The sequence below is a fragment of the Symphalangus syndactylus genome, chromosome X, assembly GCF_028878055.3.
Source record: "Symphalangus syndactylus isolate Jambi chromosome X, NHGRI_mSymSyn1-v2.1_pri, whole genome shotgun sequence".
Taxonomy (NCBI): domain Eukaryota; kingdom Metazoa; phylum Chordata; class Mammalia; order Primates; family Hylobatidae; genus Symphalangus; species Symphalangus syndactylus.
In genome coordinates, this window is record NC_072447.2 from 105060658 (window position 1) to 105078260 (window position 17603).

The 17603-nt window shown below is 40.6% G+C and overlaps 1 protein-coding gene across 1 annotated transcript; it reads left to right on the top strand.

Annotated features, from left to right (window-relative positions):
• Positions 1 to 1228: 1228 nt before the first annotated feature.
• Positions 1229 to 16237, top strand: TNMD (tenomodulin). The gene is made up of 7 exons (XM_055268277.1): positions 1229 to 1359; positions 1524 to 1655; positions 10156 to 10296; positions 10522 to 10623; positions 13842 to 13995; positions 15367 to 15533; positions 15860 to 16237. The coding sequence occupies exons 1-7, from the start codon at positions 1312 to 1314 to the stop codon at positions 16067 to 16069; spliced, it is 954 nt and encodes a 317-aa protein (XP_055124252.1). The 5' UTR covers positions 1229 to 1311; the 3' UTR covers positions 16070 to 16237.
• Positions 16238 to 17603: the final 1366 nt, after the last annotated feature.

The window sequence follows — 17603 nt, forward strand, 5'->3', positions numbered from 1 at the left end:
AAATTCATATGTTGATGCCCTAACCCTCAGTATTTCTATATTTGACTGTATTTGGTGATACGGTTTTTAAAGAGGTAATTAAGGCTAAATGAAGTCATATGGATGGGCCCTTATCCAATATAACTGATGTTCTTATAATAAAAGGAGATTAGGATACAGGCATACGTAGAGGGAGAATGTCATGTGAATATGGAGATGGTCATCTACAAGCCAAGGAGAGAGGCCTCAGAAGAAGCCAACCCTGATAACCCCTTGATCTTGGACTTCTAGCCTCCAGAGCAGTAAGAATATAAATTCCTGCCATTTAAGCTACTCAGTCTGTGGCATTTTGTTATGGCAGCCCTAGCAAACTAATACAGCCACCAACTAAGATTGGGAATATGAGGGGGAAAGTAGGTTAGGAGAAGGTGTTGAAAGAAAATTTTGATATAGAACATGTTGAGTTTGAGATTCCTGAGGTATATCCAGGTGGAGATGTTCAAATGGCCTTGAAATTAAAAGATAGAACTGGGTTACAGGTACAGATGTGGAAATCATTGATATGTAGGTGATATTTTCAACCGTAGGAATGAATGATATCATCCAAGAAGTCTGTGTAAGGTGAGATGATCATCAAGAAGAGAACCATAAGGCATGTGAGCATTAAAAAGCAGACTGAGGAAGAGGACCCAAGAAAGGAGAAAAATCAGAGAGAGAAGATGAAGAGAGAGAGCTTAGAATTAGTCTTTATTTTATCCTGTTTTCATTATAATTAGTTAAGTACATATTGATAGCACCATTTAAAGAGCTTTAACTTAGTGAAGGAGGCAATATCTTATTCATTTCTGAATCTCAAACACCAAGCACAGTGCCTGACATTTAATATCCCTGCAATAAATATTTGTTGAACAAAATGGAATCGAAATTAGGACTTCATTCCCTTCTTTGTTTTGTTTGCTTATTTCTGGAGTGTGCAGCATGTATTGCCACTGATATTTTAAGTTCATGGTGAAAAATCATTTCAATGTGTCCTAGGCTTGGTCCCCTTCCAACCCAACCCCCAGGACAATAGTTTTCATTATAACCTTCTGTCTTTGCCATTCTGGATGGAATTCTGTGCACAGAAGTTATATACATATATGGGTATATCTATGTAACAAATCGCAGCACAGGAGTCCCCTGGGCTCCCTCAGGCTCTGGTATGACATATTTGAGCCATATAAATTCAGCTTCTCCTCTGGCATCTGTTAGCCGACTCACTTGCAACTCCACCTCAGCAGTGGTCTCTCAGTCCTCTCAAAGCAGGGAAAGAGTACTGTGTGCTGAGAGACCATGGCAAAGAATCCTCCAGAGAATTGTGAAGACTGTCACATTCTAAATGTAAGTTGATTCATATTTTTTCCCTTTTGAGCAGAAGCATGGTTTCACAGATTTATCATATTGCAAAGTGAACATTAGAAAGTGGAATCAAAGGTGACTTTGAATTATGGCTTGCTTATTGAGGTTTATTGTGTATTGTTTTATTCTCTCCGTTCTTTGGTTAGGCAGAAGCTTTTAAATCCAAGAAAATATGTAAATCACTTAAGATTTGTGGACTGGTGTTTGGTATCCTGGCCCTAACTCTAATTGTCCTGTTTTGGGGGAGCAAGCACTTCTGGCCGGAGGTACCCAAAAAAGTAAGTAAATACACATCATAATCTGATGCTTCTGTTCTGAGTTTGATTGAATTTAATTAGTAGGCATATAAATTATTCTGAAAATGAAAATCATTAAGTCTCTTTTGTGTTTATTTTCTGGTGGTATTGAAAAACTGAATCAAGATTTTTCTCTCCTTCATTTGCCTAATTATTTTGGTAAGGGAAAAAAATTTATCTTCTGTATTTTGGTTAGTAATGATAGGGTGTAGAATTACCCATTCTTCTATAATGTTTATATTTAAGGAGTTAAGACTCCTCCTAGGAGCAAAGTTTTTACTTTAAGAAAAAATACTTTCAATCTTTCTTTCAATTGTCTGGGCAGAAACTGATGGAAAAGTAATTAGACCACCACATAAGGAGAAACCACCCAAAGTGGCAGCAAAGGATTTTCAGGGATTATGTTTCTGACTTAATGCATCTGCAGTGAGAACAGGCAGCAAGCTGCTTTTCAGGAGGAGCAATTCTCATACCTGACTTCACATTTATTTATGACTTAAAAAAAAAACTAGAGCTTTTCAGCTCCTTGCCAGCTGCAATCATCACTGTCCCACTGAGATAGTAATGCCACAAGGTAGAAGCATGCGACACCAAGTCATTAATCACAGATAACTCAGAAAGCTTCTGATACTGGGGTCATTTGGCGAAGCTTGGCTAGCCACTGTAGTTTATATTTCTGTACCTTAGTGTTACTGTTACTCCTGGGCTCATATGCAATGGGAAAGTTTAGATATAAAATAAATAAATAAAACCATAGTCCCAAATAAAACCATAGTCCCTTCATGCTCACAATTTCCATTTGAAAGATAATCAACAAATATACAAACTACAAGTTGTGAAGATAGTTTTCTGGCTTTGCCATGTTTTTCTGTTGGTGTGTGGATTGCTGCTGAAGTTATTGTTATTACTGTTGTTAATTTGTTGTCATAAGATGCTCATTTCTATTTGGTAACAGATGTAGGGAGAAAAAAGCACAAATCCAGGAAAGAGGATGATACAAGAAAATGGGTTGGCATGGACCGTTAGGAGCCAAAGGAGCAATAGGAGCAGAGAGAAAAATAATATGGGTCAGTGGGGAGAGAGAGGAAGAGGGAGGAAAGCAGAAAATAAGCTGGCTAAGTGTCTGAAAGAAAACAGAGGTATAAGGCATAACCACCCTTGGGTTCTCCACCTCTGCTGTCATACCCACTTTCATTTAGTCCCAAAGGATATCTTATCAGGTTTAAGTAGGAGGGAGAGCAAGCCAGCCTACTTTGTTTGCCTTTTTATTTATACCTTGTTCCAGAAAAGATTTCAGGCATCACCCAATGCCTATAGTTAGCCCTATCCCCTACTCCTCCTCCCCTTACTGCTCCTTCTTCTGAACTACTTACCATTCAAATGTCCTCCTAGAGAAGCCACCTGTGTTCAGGCTGGCAGGGTGGGTAAAGCAATCGAGATCAGGAAGGAAACAGCAAATTAATAAGAGAGCCAAAATGCATTCCAATACAATTCTGGTACCACTTAAGCTAATTCCCAAGGTGATATGTCACCCCACAAGTTGAACCTTGGATCTTCTTGAAAATTATACATGAGTTAAAGGGCCATAAATCCTTTCGTTCTCCACAGCCATAATGTACTTAACTGGGCATGGTGGATAGCTAGTCCTTTTGACCACCCTTAGATGCTTGCCTAAATAAGGGGCCAAATGGCCTTTCTTGTTTTATTGTTGTCGTTGGTACTGCAAATGCTATTCCAAACGAGTATATGTGTTTTTATAAACTTATAGTGCTATTTGCCTCAGCGCAGCTGTAAACGACTAGGTGGAGACCTTGCCTTTTTATTGCAAAGCGTCAAACTCACTAGCAGGTTCATGGTCTCCTCTGTTTTCCTATTATATCACCTTTACATCTCATTCTAGTTCTGTTTTTAATGATTATAAGAAGCAATCCTATGATACCTCAAACCAAAAGTAAAACTTGGTCAGTGCATGCACAGAAGAGGTGGGATATGCTGCTGAATAAAATTTATCAAAAATCAAACCTCTTGTGAAGTAATCCATTTTGGGATGTCATTTTCAGCTAAGGGACTCTCAGAAATGAACAAAGCTATTATGAAGCAATCCAGATAAAGACAACAGGTGTTCCCTAGGGCAAGTTTCTCTACCATGAACAAATGTTGTTGGTTTTCCATTCCAGTGGGGTGTTATTATTCATTGTCTTTGATATTTAAGTCATGGCCTTCACAAGACCAGGTTTGGTTCACTGAAAACTAAGAAATCAGCTGGAAATGTGGATGCTTTACTTGGTCCACTACTACCTTCAAGTCCCAGACAAAGAGCTCAGGAGACCGTCTATGTTTCCAGTGGCTAAGACTATCAATAAGCCTGCCTTAGAACAGATTTAAAAATTCTGGGAAGAGACTAGCAGTCAGATTAGTCTTGGAAGAGTTGCATAGGAAAAGGATCCAGGCATCTTACACAAATTAAAGACTGTCCCCTTAATGGTATGGCCTAGCAAGAAACAACAGTTAGCAGATTAAAATCCAGGCTCTTTGGGCTTTCCTTAACAAGTCTGTGAGACTTGTTGGGACTCTGTGGCCCTTGGTAGAGAGAGCTGTGTATGCAACTGTGCTTATTGGTGGCAGTGATTCGTTTGCTGTCCTGGGATTTCCTCCAAGCTCTTAGTGTCTGCTCTCCTAGCCTCCACCACGCCTCCTTTTTATTTTGTCTTTCAACATCTGTGTATAATAAACAGTATTTATTTAACATCCCACATCTGGTGTTGACATTTCCATGCCCGTAAGTCCTTCTCCTCACTCCCACTTTGGTGTGTACAAAAGATCCAGATTCCTATATCCAAATTGAGAACAAGCCATGCTTGACCTCCTCCCCTCACACACCTCAGGTCTGCGTGCACACAGGTGTGCACATGCACAGACACACACACACACACACCAGAGAGAGAAAGAAATCAAAATAAAGTGAAACTAGGACAACTAACTCTGGGTGAGCTGCTGCATTTTCTTACAGGTCCCAGGAGCCTGACCCACAGCCACATACAGGAGCCACCTGAGCTAAATGAAAGCCAGGTCCATCCAGCTCTGAATTCAGCTTTCTTAAACAAGCAGAAGAGACCTATTCAGTCCCAACAATTTTGAGAAGCATCATAATGAGGCTCCCCTTCTAGGCAGTGACTGCCCTGGGATCATTGAAGCAGAATCGCCAAAGAAACATTCTTGCTTAAAGCCCCCTGTATTACACATTTTACTGGAAACAGTCAGAAGCCAACTCCTCAGCTAATTAATCCAACATGAAGAAAACAAATCAGAAAAATCCTAGCCCTTAAACCAACAGTTTAGAAACTTAGCACAGACCTTGTAGCCCATCCCTGCCAATCCTTTGTGGAGCGAGGCAGAAGAATCATACATTTAATAAATGAAAGATGGTCCTTATTGCCTTACATAGGAGCTGCCTGGTGACTTTAGGGTTGTTTGAAAGCCATCAGGACCACACAGTAATCAATAGATTTGTGAGGATGTTCCTTCAACTTCTACATACTACCAGAGCAATGAGGAGTGGTAGGGATAAGCGGGCATTTTTCTGCCCTCCTGCCACACCTCAGTTGCAGGTGATCATTAAAACAGTCTCCCCCAGTGTTGTGAGCCCATTGTCATTCTAGGTTGAAAATCCTTTGCTCAGAAGAAGCACTTTCTTGATGAGTCTGATTGCAACTTTTTGTGCGTGCCTATTTCTTGGCACGCACAATCGGGCATTAGCCCAATATTAACTTTTTTCACTCCTCTCTAGGCACACAAGGAAGACAACATTCCTCTCCAGGTCCCCTGGGCTTTCCTACACCACAGTCTGGTGGGTGAAATGTGGGTCTAGAGAAACATTAATATACCCTCAAGGAAAAAGTTGAAGGAGTAGCTGGAATATTTTTGGCAGGGAGACTGAGCTTTACCAGACGGTGCCATGTTGGCATTAAAAAAAAAAAAAAAAGACCTCTCTTCGTTTTCCTCCTAAAGCATTGTGAGACCCAAGCCCACCCTTGTACAACTCTCACTGAGCCAGCTCTTATTCTGGGCTACTTACGGGCAGCTCCCAGCAATTATGTGGAGCCAGGCTGTGGCTGTGATGGATATGTTCTTCTTAGTCAGTCTCTTCAATCTCCTAAGGCAGCATTTGCTGAACAACTTATATGACACCAGGATGAAGAGCCTGGGCCTTCAAAGACAGCTGTTCTGGAGTGGCTGAGAGTAGAATTGGGGCTGTAGAGGAAGTAGCCTGGATGATCAACAGATAGTAGCAGTAGGAGTAGTCCAATGATCAACCTGACAGGTTGATCTGAGCAAATCTCGGCAGACTTTGCTAACTATCTAACATTACGGATGAAAAGAGGTGAAGGATTAAAATAGGAACTGAGTCCCTAGAGACACTCAGTGATTTGCCCAAAATCACACAGCTTGTAAGTGGCAGGGTTAAGGTTAGAACTAGAGGCTAGTCTGAAGATTCTTTCCACTATTCTTCAGCCGCATTTAAGAATCAGGAATGGGGATAATGGGTAGGAGAAAAACTTACTGGCCAGCTCAAGTCTGTAGATAAAAGAAGTAGCTTTTTCTTGCTGAAAAAGAATGTCTGTGCTTCTTATGCCAATATTTTGCATATTGCCAAATGGTGATTGAAGATGCAGAACTCTAACTTTGCATAAGGAATGATCTGTCTGCTCTGTGTTGGTAAAGAAATACCCAGAGACCCTTTAATTCCCCCAAGTTAGGTTAATAATAACATGGCACAGTGCATTCTCTTCCCTTCCAGCCTAACACCTGCTAGCCAGCTATTCTGAGCATGTATTTCACCTTTGGAGAGTGTACCTCATAAACAGACAGTAAGGGATGAAGATGGAGTGAAGAGCAGCTAGATTAATCACAGGCTTCAAAAAACAAACCTAAGCCAAATGTCCTCAAATCCCTGTCAGGACAGGCTAAAGCTTCTTACCCCTAAAACAGATCCATCACACTGAGGTCTGAGATAGCTTTACTTTTTCTAAAAAGCCTTCTTTTCTGATCTCAGGGACTGCCACAGAGGCAAGAAAACAAGGAAAACTGTGAAAGAGGGATGTTAGGGCTCATTTGCTGCCTGAATGGAGGATTTAACTGGACTGAAGACAGAATTCCTGGGCAGGGAAGAAAAATGGGTTGTGTCCTCTACATGTTTTGTTAGTATGGTCTTACGCCTCTCACTGCCTGGACTTAACCACATATCTGTCTCATTTCACTTCTGATTCCTATTCCACTCCATTGGCTTCCTTGTTCCATTCCAGTGTTCTGGTTCTTATAGTTAAGGCCAGTCTTATGTGTGGGTGGAGTAAGAGCCCATTTGAGTGGTGCTGGAAAGATGCCCTTGCCCCCAAATATCTCCCATTCCTCGTGCCACTCTGCCTATTAGATTGGTGCAAAAATAATTGTGGTTTTTGCCATTGAAAGTAATGGCAAAGTAATAAAGTAATAAAATCCACCATTAGTACTTCATTCCTCTGAGTGAAGTATTGCACTCAAATTTTTAAAGACAAATATTCATCACTAATATCTAAGTGTGAAATCATGGGTCAGATTGATTTCTTCTTTGTCATAAGGTACCTGAAGCACCACGAGATTCCTAGATGTCTAGACAGGAGACAAAGGGACAGAAATGGGAAGAGAAAGGGGAAGAGCTATGAGGGTATAGAATGAACAGAATATGAAAATAGAGCAGAAAAGGAAAGCTAGAAGCACCAAAAATTAACTCTCTCTGTTTGTCAATTGGGCAGGGGTGTACTCCTCATCATATTCTGTCCTTGCTGTATCCTCCCTGGAATAAAGCTGAGTTAGAGGCAGCTGAGATGAGCTACTTGTAGCCCACTCACACCTCTCTTCAGGCCAGTCATCCTGTCTCTGCCTTAGCTTGCTCCTGGAGAGGACAAAGCCATTTATTCTTTCATCTCCAGAAAGACCTTCAACCCCTGAGCCAGGAAGCTTAGTAGAGAGCAAAGTACTTGTGATGCCAAAGGCATGAGCTCAGTCTTCATATGGGCCAGTGAAGCTTGCATAGCCATTACCCAAGCAATGTGCTCCACAGGGACCCAGGCGAGACAGTGTGTCTGGATTTGCTCATACCCATCTCCAAACAGTCCAAAGTGGGCCACCAGCATCATCTTCCTAGACGAAGAATAGTCTGTTCCAAAAGGACACCTTTGATAGTGGAATTCTGTCTGGGTGAATATATAGCTCCCCACTCCTACCCCCTACCAAGGATTCACACATAAACGAAGTCATTCTATTCCCACTCTGGTAACTTATCATTACTAACATAAAGCCAACAAGTTGGTTAATGAACACAATCAGAATGGACCCCTTCTCCCCTACCAAAAAAATTCTTTGCAGGAATGTTGAAAATAATCAAGATCTGCTGAGCTTGGCAGTTTCCAATAGTTTTCATCTAGCAAGGTGTCCAAGTAAAGTGCATTGCCAACAGTGCAGGAAAACTCATTCCACAGAAGCACACTGAAATTCTAAATGTCACCAGTAGGTTCCATAGTCTTCTACCAGTGATTGAAAATACAGCCTGTATTTTCTCTTTCGCCCAGGTAGGCAGTGTTCCAGCATCCCCTAGTCTCTAACCTCATTTTTCCATACAATAATCCATCAGTAGTGCTACTGATGAAATAAACACCCCACCCCAGCCCCCAGTGGCTAGTGGCATCAACATTTGTCTCAAAAATGGATAGTATTTCTAAATTCCCCCGTTGGGAGAGCTGACAAGACTGGGTCTGAAGTGGATGCCTCTCTCTTCTACTTAGGTCAGACAGACTGAGAGCTCAATTTGTTGCCATAGGTAGAAGTTTCTCTTCTCAAGCTGGCTGCAGAGCTGGAACTGAGGACATATTTATTGCTAGAAGCAAATACAAATCTAAAGGAATTTGCTACCTATCACAAACCAGGCCAGACTTCGTGAGTTAACTCTGTAGTTGCTGGAGAGTTCTAAGTATTTTTTTTCTTTCATTTTTAAAATGGTTTTTTAAAAAGACCTTGCCGATACTCAAAAATGTCTCTTTAGGAAGATAAGGATGTGCCATTGGTGGGGAAAACTTATTCAACAAACACTTAGGTTCCAGCCATGTCCAAGGCACTGTAGGGCTACCAAGAGGTAAATGACATTGTCTCTTGTTTTTGTCTTCAGCAGCTACATTAGACTTGCCACCCTTGAAGTAACACTTGCTTCTACAAAGGGTTCCAATTTGTTTTTCTCTAGTTGAGTTGGTGAATATTTGACCAGGTTAAACTAACATTCAGTCAATGGCATCAGCAGAGACTAAAAAACGACCCAACCTGGTGTAAGTTCTCTATAAGGCTGCCACTGGGAACTGTATCATTAGAAAGCAATGTGGGCTCTGAAGAAGACTTGCTTTTTCAGGCTTTTAGTTTTCCAATTTTTTTCATAAGGAAAAATGAATATGGAGAAACTCGATAAACAAAGGTCTCCTAATGACAGAGATAAGATAGACTTCCAAAAGGCATCATCAGGTCAGGCCTGGTTTGTGACAGATAACAAATTCCTTTATGCTTATTTGCTTCTACCTACAAATATGTCCTAAAATTATGTTATGGGCTTACTCCTAAACTGCAGTACCATATGGGACTGGTCCTCTTGGTCTTTAGAAATACAATTGCCTCTTTTAGAGTGCAGGAGAAAATCTGGGGTTTTATTTTAGCCACTCAAGAAAGACCTGATGAGCAGTCTTTCTTCTTGGGAGGATCCACGTTACTTAATGAAGGACACTTGGCTCAGTTGGCTTAATTCCATATACACAAAAAAATCTGCAGAACTTGAAAACAACTGAATATGGCTTGGGAAACAGAACCCAGGAATAAACTGGGTGGGGTTGGTTGCCGTATAAAGAGAAGGCTAAGGGAAGGCAATAAATGTTTCCTGGAGTTTAAGGGCCAAAAGGAAGCAAACGGAGCAGGGTAAGACTCTAATATTGGCAAGGAGAAAGTCTTCAGATTCTAAAAGTAATAGACTCAAGGCTGTTGTGGCAATATTAAAGCCCTGGATAGATAAGGAGACAAAAAACACTTAACCATTTTAAGTGTATTCAAATCTCTTTCTAAGCCCTAATGAATTTCATGGGTGAGGGGCGGGGCAGTGTGGGGGCGGTGGGTCGTGATTACTTAGCACTTGGAAAGGGAAGTGGTAGCTTAAAGAAGCAGCATAGGTTTTAGGTGATCCCTCAGCTTAACACAAGGGGAAAATACTTTATAGGCTGGTTTGCAAACCATCATTTGCTGCTTAGTCAAGGCTGCCAAGAAAACTGTTGGAATTCTTAGTAATTAGCTCAGCAGCTTGGCTTGAATTCAAAATACCAGCTCTGAAGGGATCCCCATATCAGCTCCAGTGCCAAAAAGCACCTCACTTTAGGAACACACTGAGTATCTTGGATATTGTTCTCCTCTGTTCTCCCAGACCTATGACATGGAGCACACTTTCTACAGCAATGGAGAGAAGAAGAAGATTTACATGGAAATTGATCCTGTGACCAGAACTGAAATATTCAGAAGCGGAAATGGCACTGATGAAACATTGGAAGTACACGACTTTAAAAACGTAAGTTGGATGTTTTCCCCCTAAGGCTTTCCACTTAAAATATTAGAGCAGTTGAGTCAAGTTAAAAATAGCCTCCATCTAAAATTTGAATTCAAATGGAAAGCTAGCCTCCTCTAGCTTTCCATTTGAATTCAAATTTTGCTAGTCTGGGACCCCAATAGATCATGGAATTTACTAATAGTGGCTCTTTTGGGAAGCTTTATTGTTGTTTTGTCTGTTTTATAGGGATACACTGGCATCTACTTCGTGGGTCTTCAAAAATGTTTTATCAAAACTCAGATTAAAGTGATTCCTGAATTTTCTGAACCAGAAGAGGAAATAGATGAGGTATGTAAGTAGAATAATTGTGGTGGCAAAAGACATCATTTATTGGATGCTAGCTATGTGCCAAACATTGTACTAAATGCTTTACTTTTCTTTGATTCTCCAACAACCTTATAGATAAGTACTATTATTATCATCATTTTCAGATCAGGAAACTAGAACTCAGAGCCAAAAAGTGACTTGCTCAAGGTCACACAGCTAGTGAGTAGCAGATTGGGGTCTTGAACTTAGGCCTTTCAGAAAACTCAAGTGCATAATTTTAGGTACAATGCTATACTTTTATACCCGGGCGCCCATTAACATTATGTTGATTTTCTCTGAAACCAAAAATTTCTAGTAAGAGGGATGAGCCAGAGAAACAAAATCAATCTTGCCTCAGATAAAGCGTTTTTAAAAAAGAAAGTTTCAAAGCCACCTGCGGTTCTTGCCACTTTTGTCACACTTCAGTATTCACCTATTTTAAAGATTGTGGTTCATTCACCTTACCATTTTATGCTGGGCTGCTAATGGAATAATTCACATTTAACCTCAGTAGGAAAGGCAAAAGCAAAGAAGGTGAACACTGCAATGGGATACAAATTCTCTGAAAACACCCTGCTAGGCCAAAGTAAGGCAACCTAGGGTGCTGGTGCAATCACCCAATGGCCCCTTAAAACCTAATGGGAGATGGATGTTATTGCCTTAAATACAACTATCTGTAAGGCCCTTGAGGCTCTTTATTGTTCCCTGATATTTTGTCTATAATTACAGTATGGTTTTATTAGTGGGAGGAGAAGGGGGACCTCAGTTAAGGTCCTATTGTGACAGCATATCCCCACTATAGCAAGAAAAAACAAACATTGGTTTGGTTTGATTTAGTGCTTAGTTGGCAAATCTAAAGTGTAATTACGGCAATGGGCCAATGGCAGAATGATCTTTCTTCTTCTTCTTCTTTTTTTTTTTTTTTTTGGAGACAGAGTCTCACACTGTCGCCCAGGCTGGAGTTCAGTGGGGTGATCTCCGCTCACTGCATGCTCCGCCTCCCGGGTTCACGCCATTCTCCTGCTTCAGTCTCCCGAGTAGCTGGGACTACAGGCGCCCGTCACCACGCCTGGCTAATTTTTTTTTTTTTTTTTTTTTTTTGTATTTTTAGTAGAGATGGGGTTTCACCATAGCCAGGATGGTCTCGATCTCCTGACCTCATGATCCGCCCGCCTAGGCCTCTCAAAGGGCTGGGATTACAAGCGTGAGCCACCGCGCCCGGCCATGGCAGAGTGATCTTTCTATAAACTATAAAAACCTCTTTCTTTTTTCTCTCTCTCCCTGTTCTTTTTCACTTTTCTCCCACCCAGCTCCCTCCATCTTGATTCTCACCAACCCATTTATCTTTTCCTTTACCTTTTTCTTTATTTGGGGGCGGTGGGTGGGGAGGACTATTTTTCTTTCCCTTACCCGTCTTAGAGCTGTCATTGGCTCCCACTTTACTCTTTCATGCTACTGGTCTCCTCGGGGCCAGAGAAGTTACAGACCCTTGTTACTAGAATTTCCAAGAAAACAAAGAACGTTCTCCCAAAGATGATGCTCTGCTCCCAAGGTCTATGGTAGTGACAAAGTTTGGAGACTTTTTTTTTAAAGTAAGCATGAATTAGACGCATCTGAGGAATAGATCAACGTTCAGGATATTAGGAATGACTATAGAAGGCAAAGGTAAGATAAAAGGAAAATCAATAGGATTAAAAAGCTACTATACACAATAACATATGCTGATTACACACAGAAAATAATGTAAGCATTTGAGTAGGCCAGCCAGCAATGAGAATCTGAAGTGATATAATAGATTTCTTTTTTGGAAAGATTAAGGCAAAGGAGGCGGGGCATGGTGGCTCACGCCTATAATCCCAGCCCTTTGGGAGGCTGAAGAGGGGGATCACTGGAGGTCAGGAGTTCGAGACCACTCTGGCCAACATGGTGAAAACCCATCTCTACTAAAACAAAACAAAACAAAACAAAATTAGCCGGGCATGGTGGCGTGTGCCTGTAATCCCAGCTACTGAAGAGGATGAGGTGGGAGGATTGCTTGAACCCGGGAGGTGGAGGTTTCAGTAAGCCGAGTTCACGCCACTGCACTCCAGCCTGGGTGACACAGCGGGACTCAGTGTCAAAAAATAAATAAATGAACAAATAAAAAATAAAGGCAAAGGCTTATAATGTCTCATTTTGGCCCTAATTTAGTCTTCAGTTAATTTCACCAAATATTTTAAATAACGCAAATACTCATTTCATGATAGTAAGAATACTGTACCTTCAAGTAAATCTTGTTTTTTATATTCACACCACAGATTTTTTTTAATGAGAAAAATTTGTGGTCCTGAATGACAAAAACCTTCTTCTGTACTTCCCTCCACACTGTATCCATGGCATGTGTATTTTAAACATGCAGAACAGGTATATAAATAGCCCTGATTTTGCTAACAAAGCTAGTCAGCATACCAACCTCATTTTATACAATTCCTTTCAATGCATCTCAAGGTCGTTACAGACTCAAGGACAAAGGTGCTAAGACTTTAGAATTGTAAATGATTCCGGGAGAAATTAGTAAGAACTAGGTATACAACACAATTACCTCAATACTAGAAACTGAAGAGAAAGCGGCATCCTTCACAATATAAAAAAAGCTGCTTAAAGGAAAAACACTCTGTGAGATAAACTCTAAGCATCTACAATGAAAGGAATGCAACAGTAGGAAGGCCAGTGAAGTCATAAACTGGAGACTTGACTTTAAAACATAAAAGGATTATAGGAGTTTTTTCAGCTTCAGGTCAAATCCTGCTTGCCACCCAAGATGCAAACCTAAAATAAAGCAGGCTAACAAAATGTATTTATAAAAAAGAAAACAAATGTAAATCACTTAGGGTTCCAGAAGCTCAAGTTAAAACATACACAGACTCAGGGCACCCTGAAAATAATGAAGCGCCTTTCTGACTTTGAGTGAAATGGTAACAGAGAAGGCTCCTATTTTAGTAAGCAGCCTTGCTGTTAGACCCAGGAGGGAGGAAGGATCAGTTGTTAACTCCCCCAAGGGCACCCACTGAATGCAAGGCACAGAGCTAGTTCACTAGCAGCCCTAAGATTAAAATTGTTACTCACACGCAAAATATATTGTTTTCCAGCATCCCATAATGTCTCACTTGTTCTATTAATTTCTCTGCCAATCCCTACCCTAAGCTACTTTCTTCTTTCAGAATGAAGAAATTACCACAACTTTCTTTGAACAGTCAGTGATTTGGGTCCCAGCAGAAAAGCCTATTGAAAACCGAGATTTTCTTAAAAATTCCAAAATTCTGGAGATTTGTGATAACGTGACCATGTATTGGATCAATCCCACTCTAATATCAGGTATGACATCCTTATCCTCATCCTCCTCCTATTTTCTAAGACAGTAACAGGTTAATGTTCCCAGCATTTAGAGGCTACATTTCCAGGAAAACAAATGATCGGTTTATATCTTCTTGGATGAGTCTATATATGCTGACTGCCAGTGAGGAGGGAATTTTTCACAGCCAAGTTATAAATCAGATAAATTAATGTTGACAGGCTTTTAAATATCCCAGCAAAGGTAACACCACCCTAATGTGACTAGTGATAGCAAAAAAACTAATCTGTCTTTCTTTGCACATCTATATTCATTGCAGTTGGTATACCAGACTATTGCTCAAACCACTGTGGGTCCAACCCAAGAATAGAGAAGGGAAAAAACAATGCTCTGCTGTCAACAAGGATTCCCTATGTCAAATGGTGGCATTTTCCTTAGAAAATAGGACAATCACTGCAATACAAATTTCTTTGTCGCTGTTTTAGGAATTACTATAAAAATAGTTGAGGGCTAGATGTCCAGAGTACAAGAGTCCAGCCCTCAACTTCCAGTCAGCCCATAGAGAAGGTAAAGGCCCTGGATGTCTTAGTCTGTTTAGCTAACATGGAATTTGGCCTCCCTCATTCTGCACAACATAGAATACTCTATTACCCAAGAGAGGTTATTCTCACCAATGTAAGCATCTGTGGGTACTCTTTAGAGATATTAAAAAGGTGACTAAATGCAGTGTGGTATCCTGGACTGGATGCTGGAACAGAAAAAGAACATTAGTAGAAATCTGAATAAATTAGTAGAAATCTGAAATCTGAATAAAGTCTGTAGTTTAGTTAATAACATTGTACCAATTCTAACTTCTGATTTTTGATCATTGTACCATGGTTATGTAAGGTAACATTAGGGGAAACCGGGTGAAGAATATGTGAACTCTGTACTATTTCTGCAGCTCTTCCATAAATCTAAGATTATTTCTAAACAGAAAGTTTAAAAAAAATTTAAGACAAGAAACATAAGGGAAGTGGGAGGAGAGAGGATGTCAAATCAATTTAGGCAACCAAGAAATATTTATTGAGCATCTACCATGGGTAAAATCATCATTGTAGGAGATACAGAAGTCCCTTGTCCTCCGTTTTTAATTTAGTATGCTATCAAGGCAAAGCAGTAAATGTTTGATGCCAAAGAAGCAAAGAAGTTTGTGTATGTAGAAATGATCAGGCTTGTTTTGGAAACTACTCTAAAATATCAGCTGAAGGAGCTTGGAAAAGTGGTTCATGCCTAAATGATGCCAGTTAGAAAACACAATGAAAATCTCTATCCCCAGCTGCTATTCTCCCAAGCACTTCTTTCAGGAACATTTGCAAAGCAGTTGCATCACAACTTTGCATTTATTATCTTAGTTTCTGAGTTACAAGACTTTGAGGAGGAGGGAGAAGATCTTCACTTTCCTGCCAACGAAAAAAAAGGGATTGAACAAAATGAACAGTGGGTGGTCCCTCAAGTGAAGGTGGAGAAGACCCGTCACGCCCGACAAGCAAGTGAGGAAGAACTTCCAATAAATGACTATGTGAGTTATGTTTATGTAAACTCTTGATAGAGGAGGAAAAAAGAGCCCTCACAAAACTTACTACCCCTCAGATCATAATCATTGGAAGGAGAATGATCATGGCTTTAACAACAACAAAAAAAATGTTTAAGAAACTTGGAATCTCCAGGAGGCTCATTCAAAATCAATCTCCATCTCTGTAGATATATCTCCATGATCAGGCTAAGGAGCTTAATTTCTCACAAGCCCCCAACCCATACAGTCTTCTAGTTCTCCCCTGCTTGGTGAGAACTCTTGCTAGTGAACCTTCCTCTCCCACCCCCAACACTGGCTTCTTCTTCTTTCAGACTGAAAATGGAATAGAATTTGATCCCATGCTGGATGAGAGAGGTTATTGTTGTATTTACTGCCGTCGAGGCAACCGCTACTGCCGCCGCGTCTGTGAACCTTTACTAGGTTACTACCCATATCCATACTGCTACCAAGGAGGACGAGTCATCTGTCGTGTCATCATGCCTTGTAACTGGTGGGTGGCCCGCATGCTGGGGAGGGTCTAATAGGAGGTTTGAGCTCAAATGCTTAAACTGCTGGCAACATATAATAAATGCATGCTATTCAATGAATTTCTACCTATGAGGCATCTGGCCCCTGGTAGCCAGCTCTCCAGAATTACTTGTAGGTAATTCCTCTCTTCATGTTCTAATAAACTTCTACATTATCACCAACAGCCTGATTGCTGCTGAACACACTGGGTAAGTGTTTGCTGAGAATATTCCCAGCAACTGAAATGGAGCAGACCCGTCAAACATAGATAACTATGCTGAGGCTCAGAAAACAATGCCCCAAAATGAAGGCCTCAGAAGCAAAAGTTTTTCTCTGACTTTCTCCTACCTGCCAGTCTCTCAGTCCCATTTTCCCCTGAGGCTAGCCATAAAAGCTAGAATGCCTTTTCCTCAAGGCGTGTCATAGAAATCAGAACCCCTTTTTTCCAAAGCCAGCCATTAAACCTAAAAATATCACTCTGATTTTTCCTCTGCTTTTTCTGTGTAAAAGCTGGCCATAAGGAAATTATCTGACCTACCTTGTTTGACTGTAGGTCATAAGACTCCCTTTCCAGAGAGGATCCAACAGGTTTGGAAGTAGAAAAGGGCAAAGCATAATGATACCTAAATATCGTATTTTGCTTTGCTGTATTAAGATAGTGGAAATAAGGGGCTGATGATAAAATGTCTCCATAACTGATGCATTAAAAACATATCCTTTTGTGCATAGCCCCAGTGTTTAATTATATGAAAGACATATTGTGAACTTGCTTAAGTACCAATTAAGCTGCAGGACAGGCAGTGAGTCACAACAGGCCAACACTAAAATATTCCAAATGTGCAGACTCAGCAAAGGAGAAAGCTAAACTAGCAAAGTGTCTCAGGCTCTCCTCCTATAAACAGAAACTCAACTAAGGACAAATTCAACATTCCATAGCCTTCACATCTGGCTCCTCTTTATATCAGTGTTTGATTAGATACCTTTCCAAGGCAATTGTCTAAAAAACAAGAACCCATAAATACCATTCACAGAAACAGGCATCATAGGAAATTATTGAGATGAGGAATCAAATGGGATTTTCCCTCCCAAATCACAGGGAACTAGCAGTATACCACTTTCTGAAAGAAAAGGTAAGGGCCTACTTCCCAATCACTCCAACTTTGCTTGGGAAAGGAAAAGGGGGCAAAGGGGAAAGAAAAAGAAGTGGTTAAAGGGTAACATTAACCTTGATGTCCCAGCCAGTTTCAGTTTCAAAATTCATGCTCTACCAATCTGTCACCTCTTCTAGTTTCATCTGAAGGTAGCATACTTCATTGCTTAACTTCAAAGTTATTGTGTCATGAAAATGTCGGTCTGGAACTTTCTATCAGAAAAATATTTTCAAATAAATTCTTCACCAAGATGCCTGTGGGCCAGGAGTCATTTTCTCCCATTTAAGAGTTGAGGAAATCCATGGAAAATGGCTTTGCCCAAGGTTGAGTTGCGATTAGCCAGTCATTAATTGGTAATTAGCATATATGCCATACTTAGATTACCAATTTTCACAGA

What these genes read in the sequence shown, in the direction of transcription:
- TNMD (XM_055268277.1), top strand. Translation starts at nt 1,312, where the DNA reads ATGGCAAAGAATCCTCCAGAGAATTGTGAAGACTGTCACATTCTAAAT. An exon ending in GGCCGGAGGTACCCAAAAAA is followed by an intron (nt 1,656 to 10,155) that starts GTAAGTAAATAC and finishes CTGTTCTCCCAG; the next exon opens with ACCTATGACATGGAGCACAC. An exon ending in AACTTCCAATAAATGACTAT is followed by an intron (nt 15,534 to 15,859) that starts GTGAGTTATGTT and finishes TTCTTCTTTCAG; the next exon opens with ACTGAAAATGGAATAGAATT.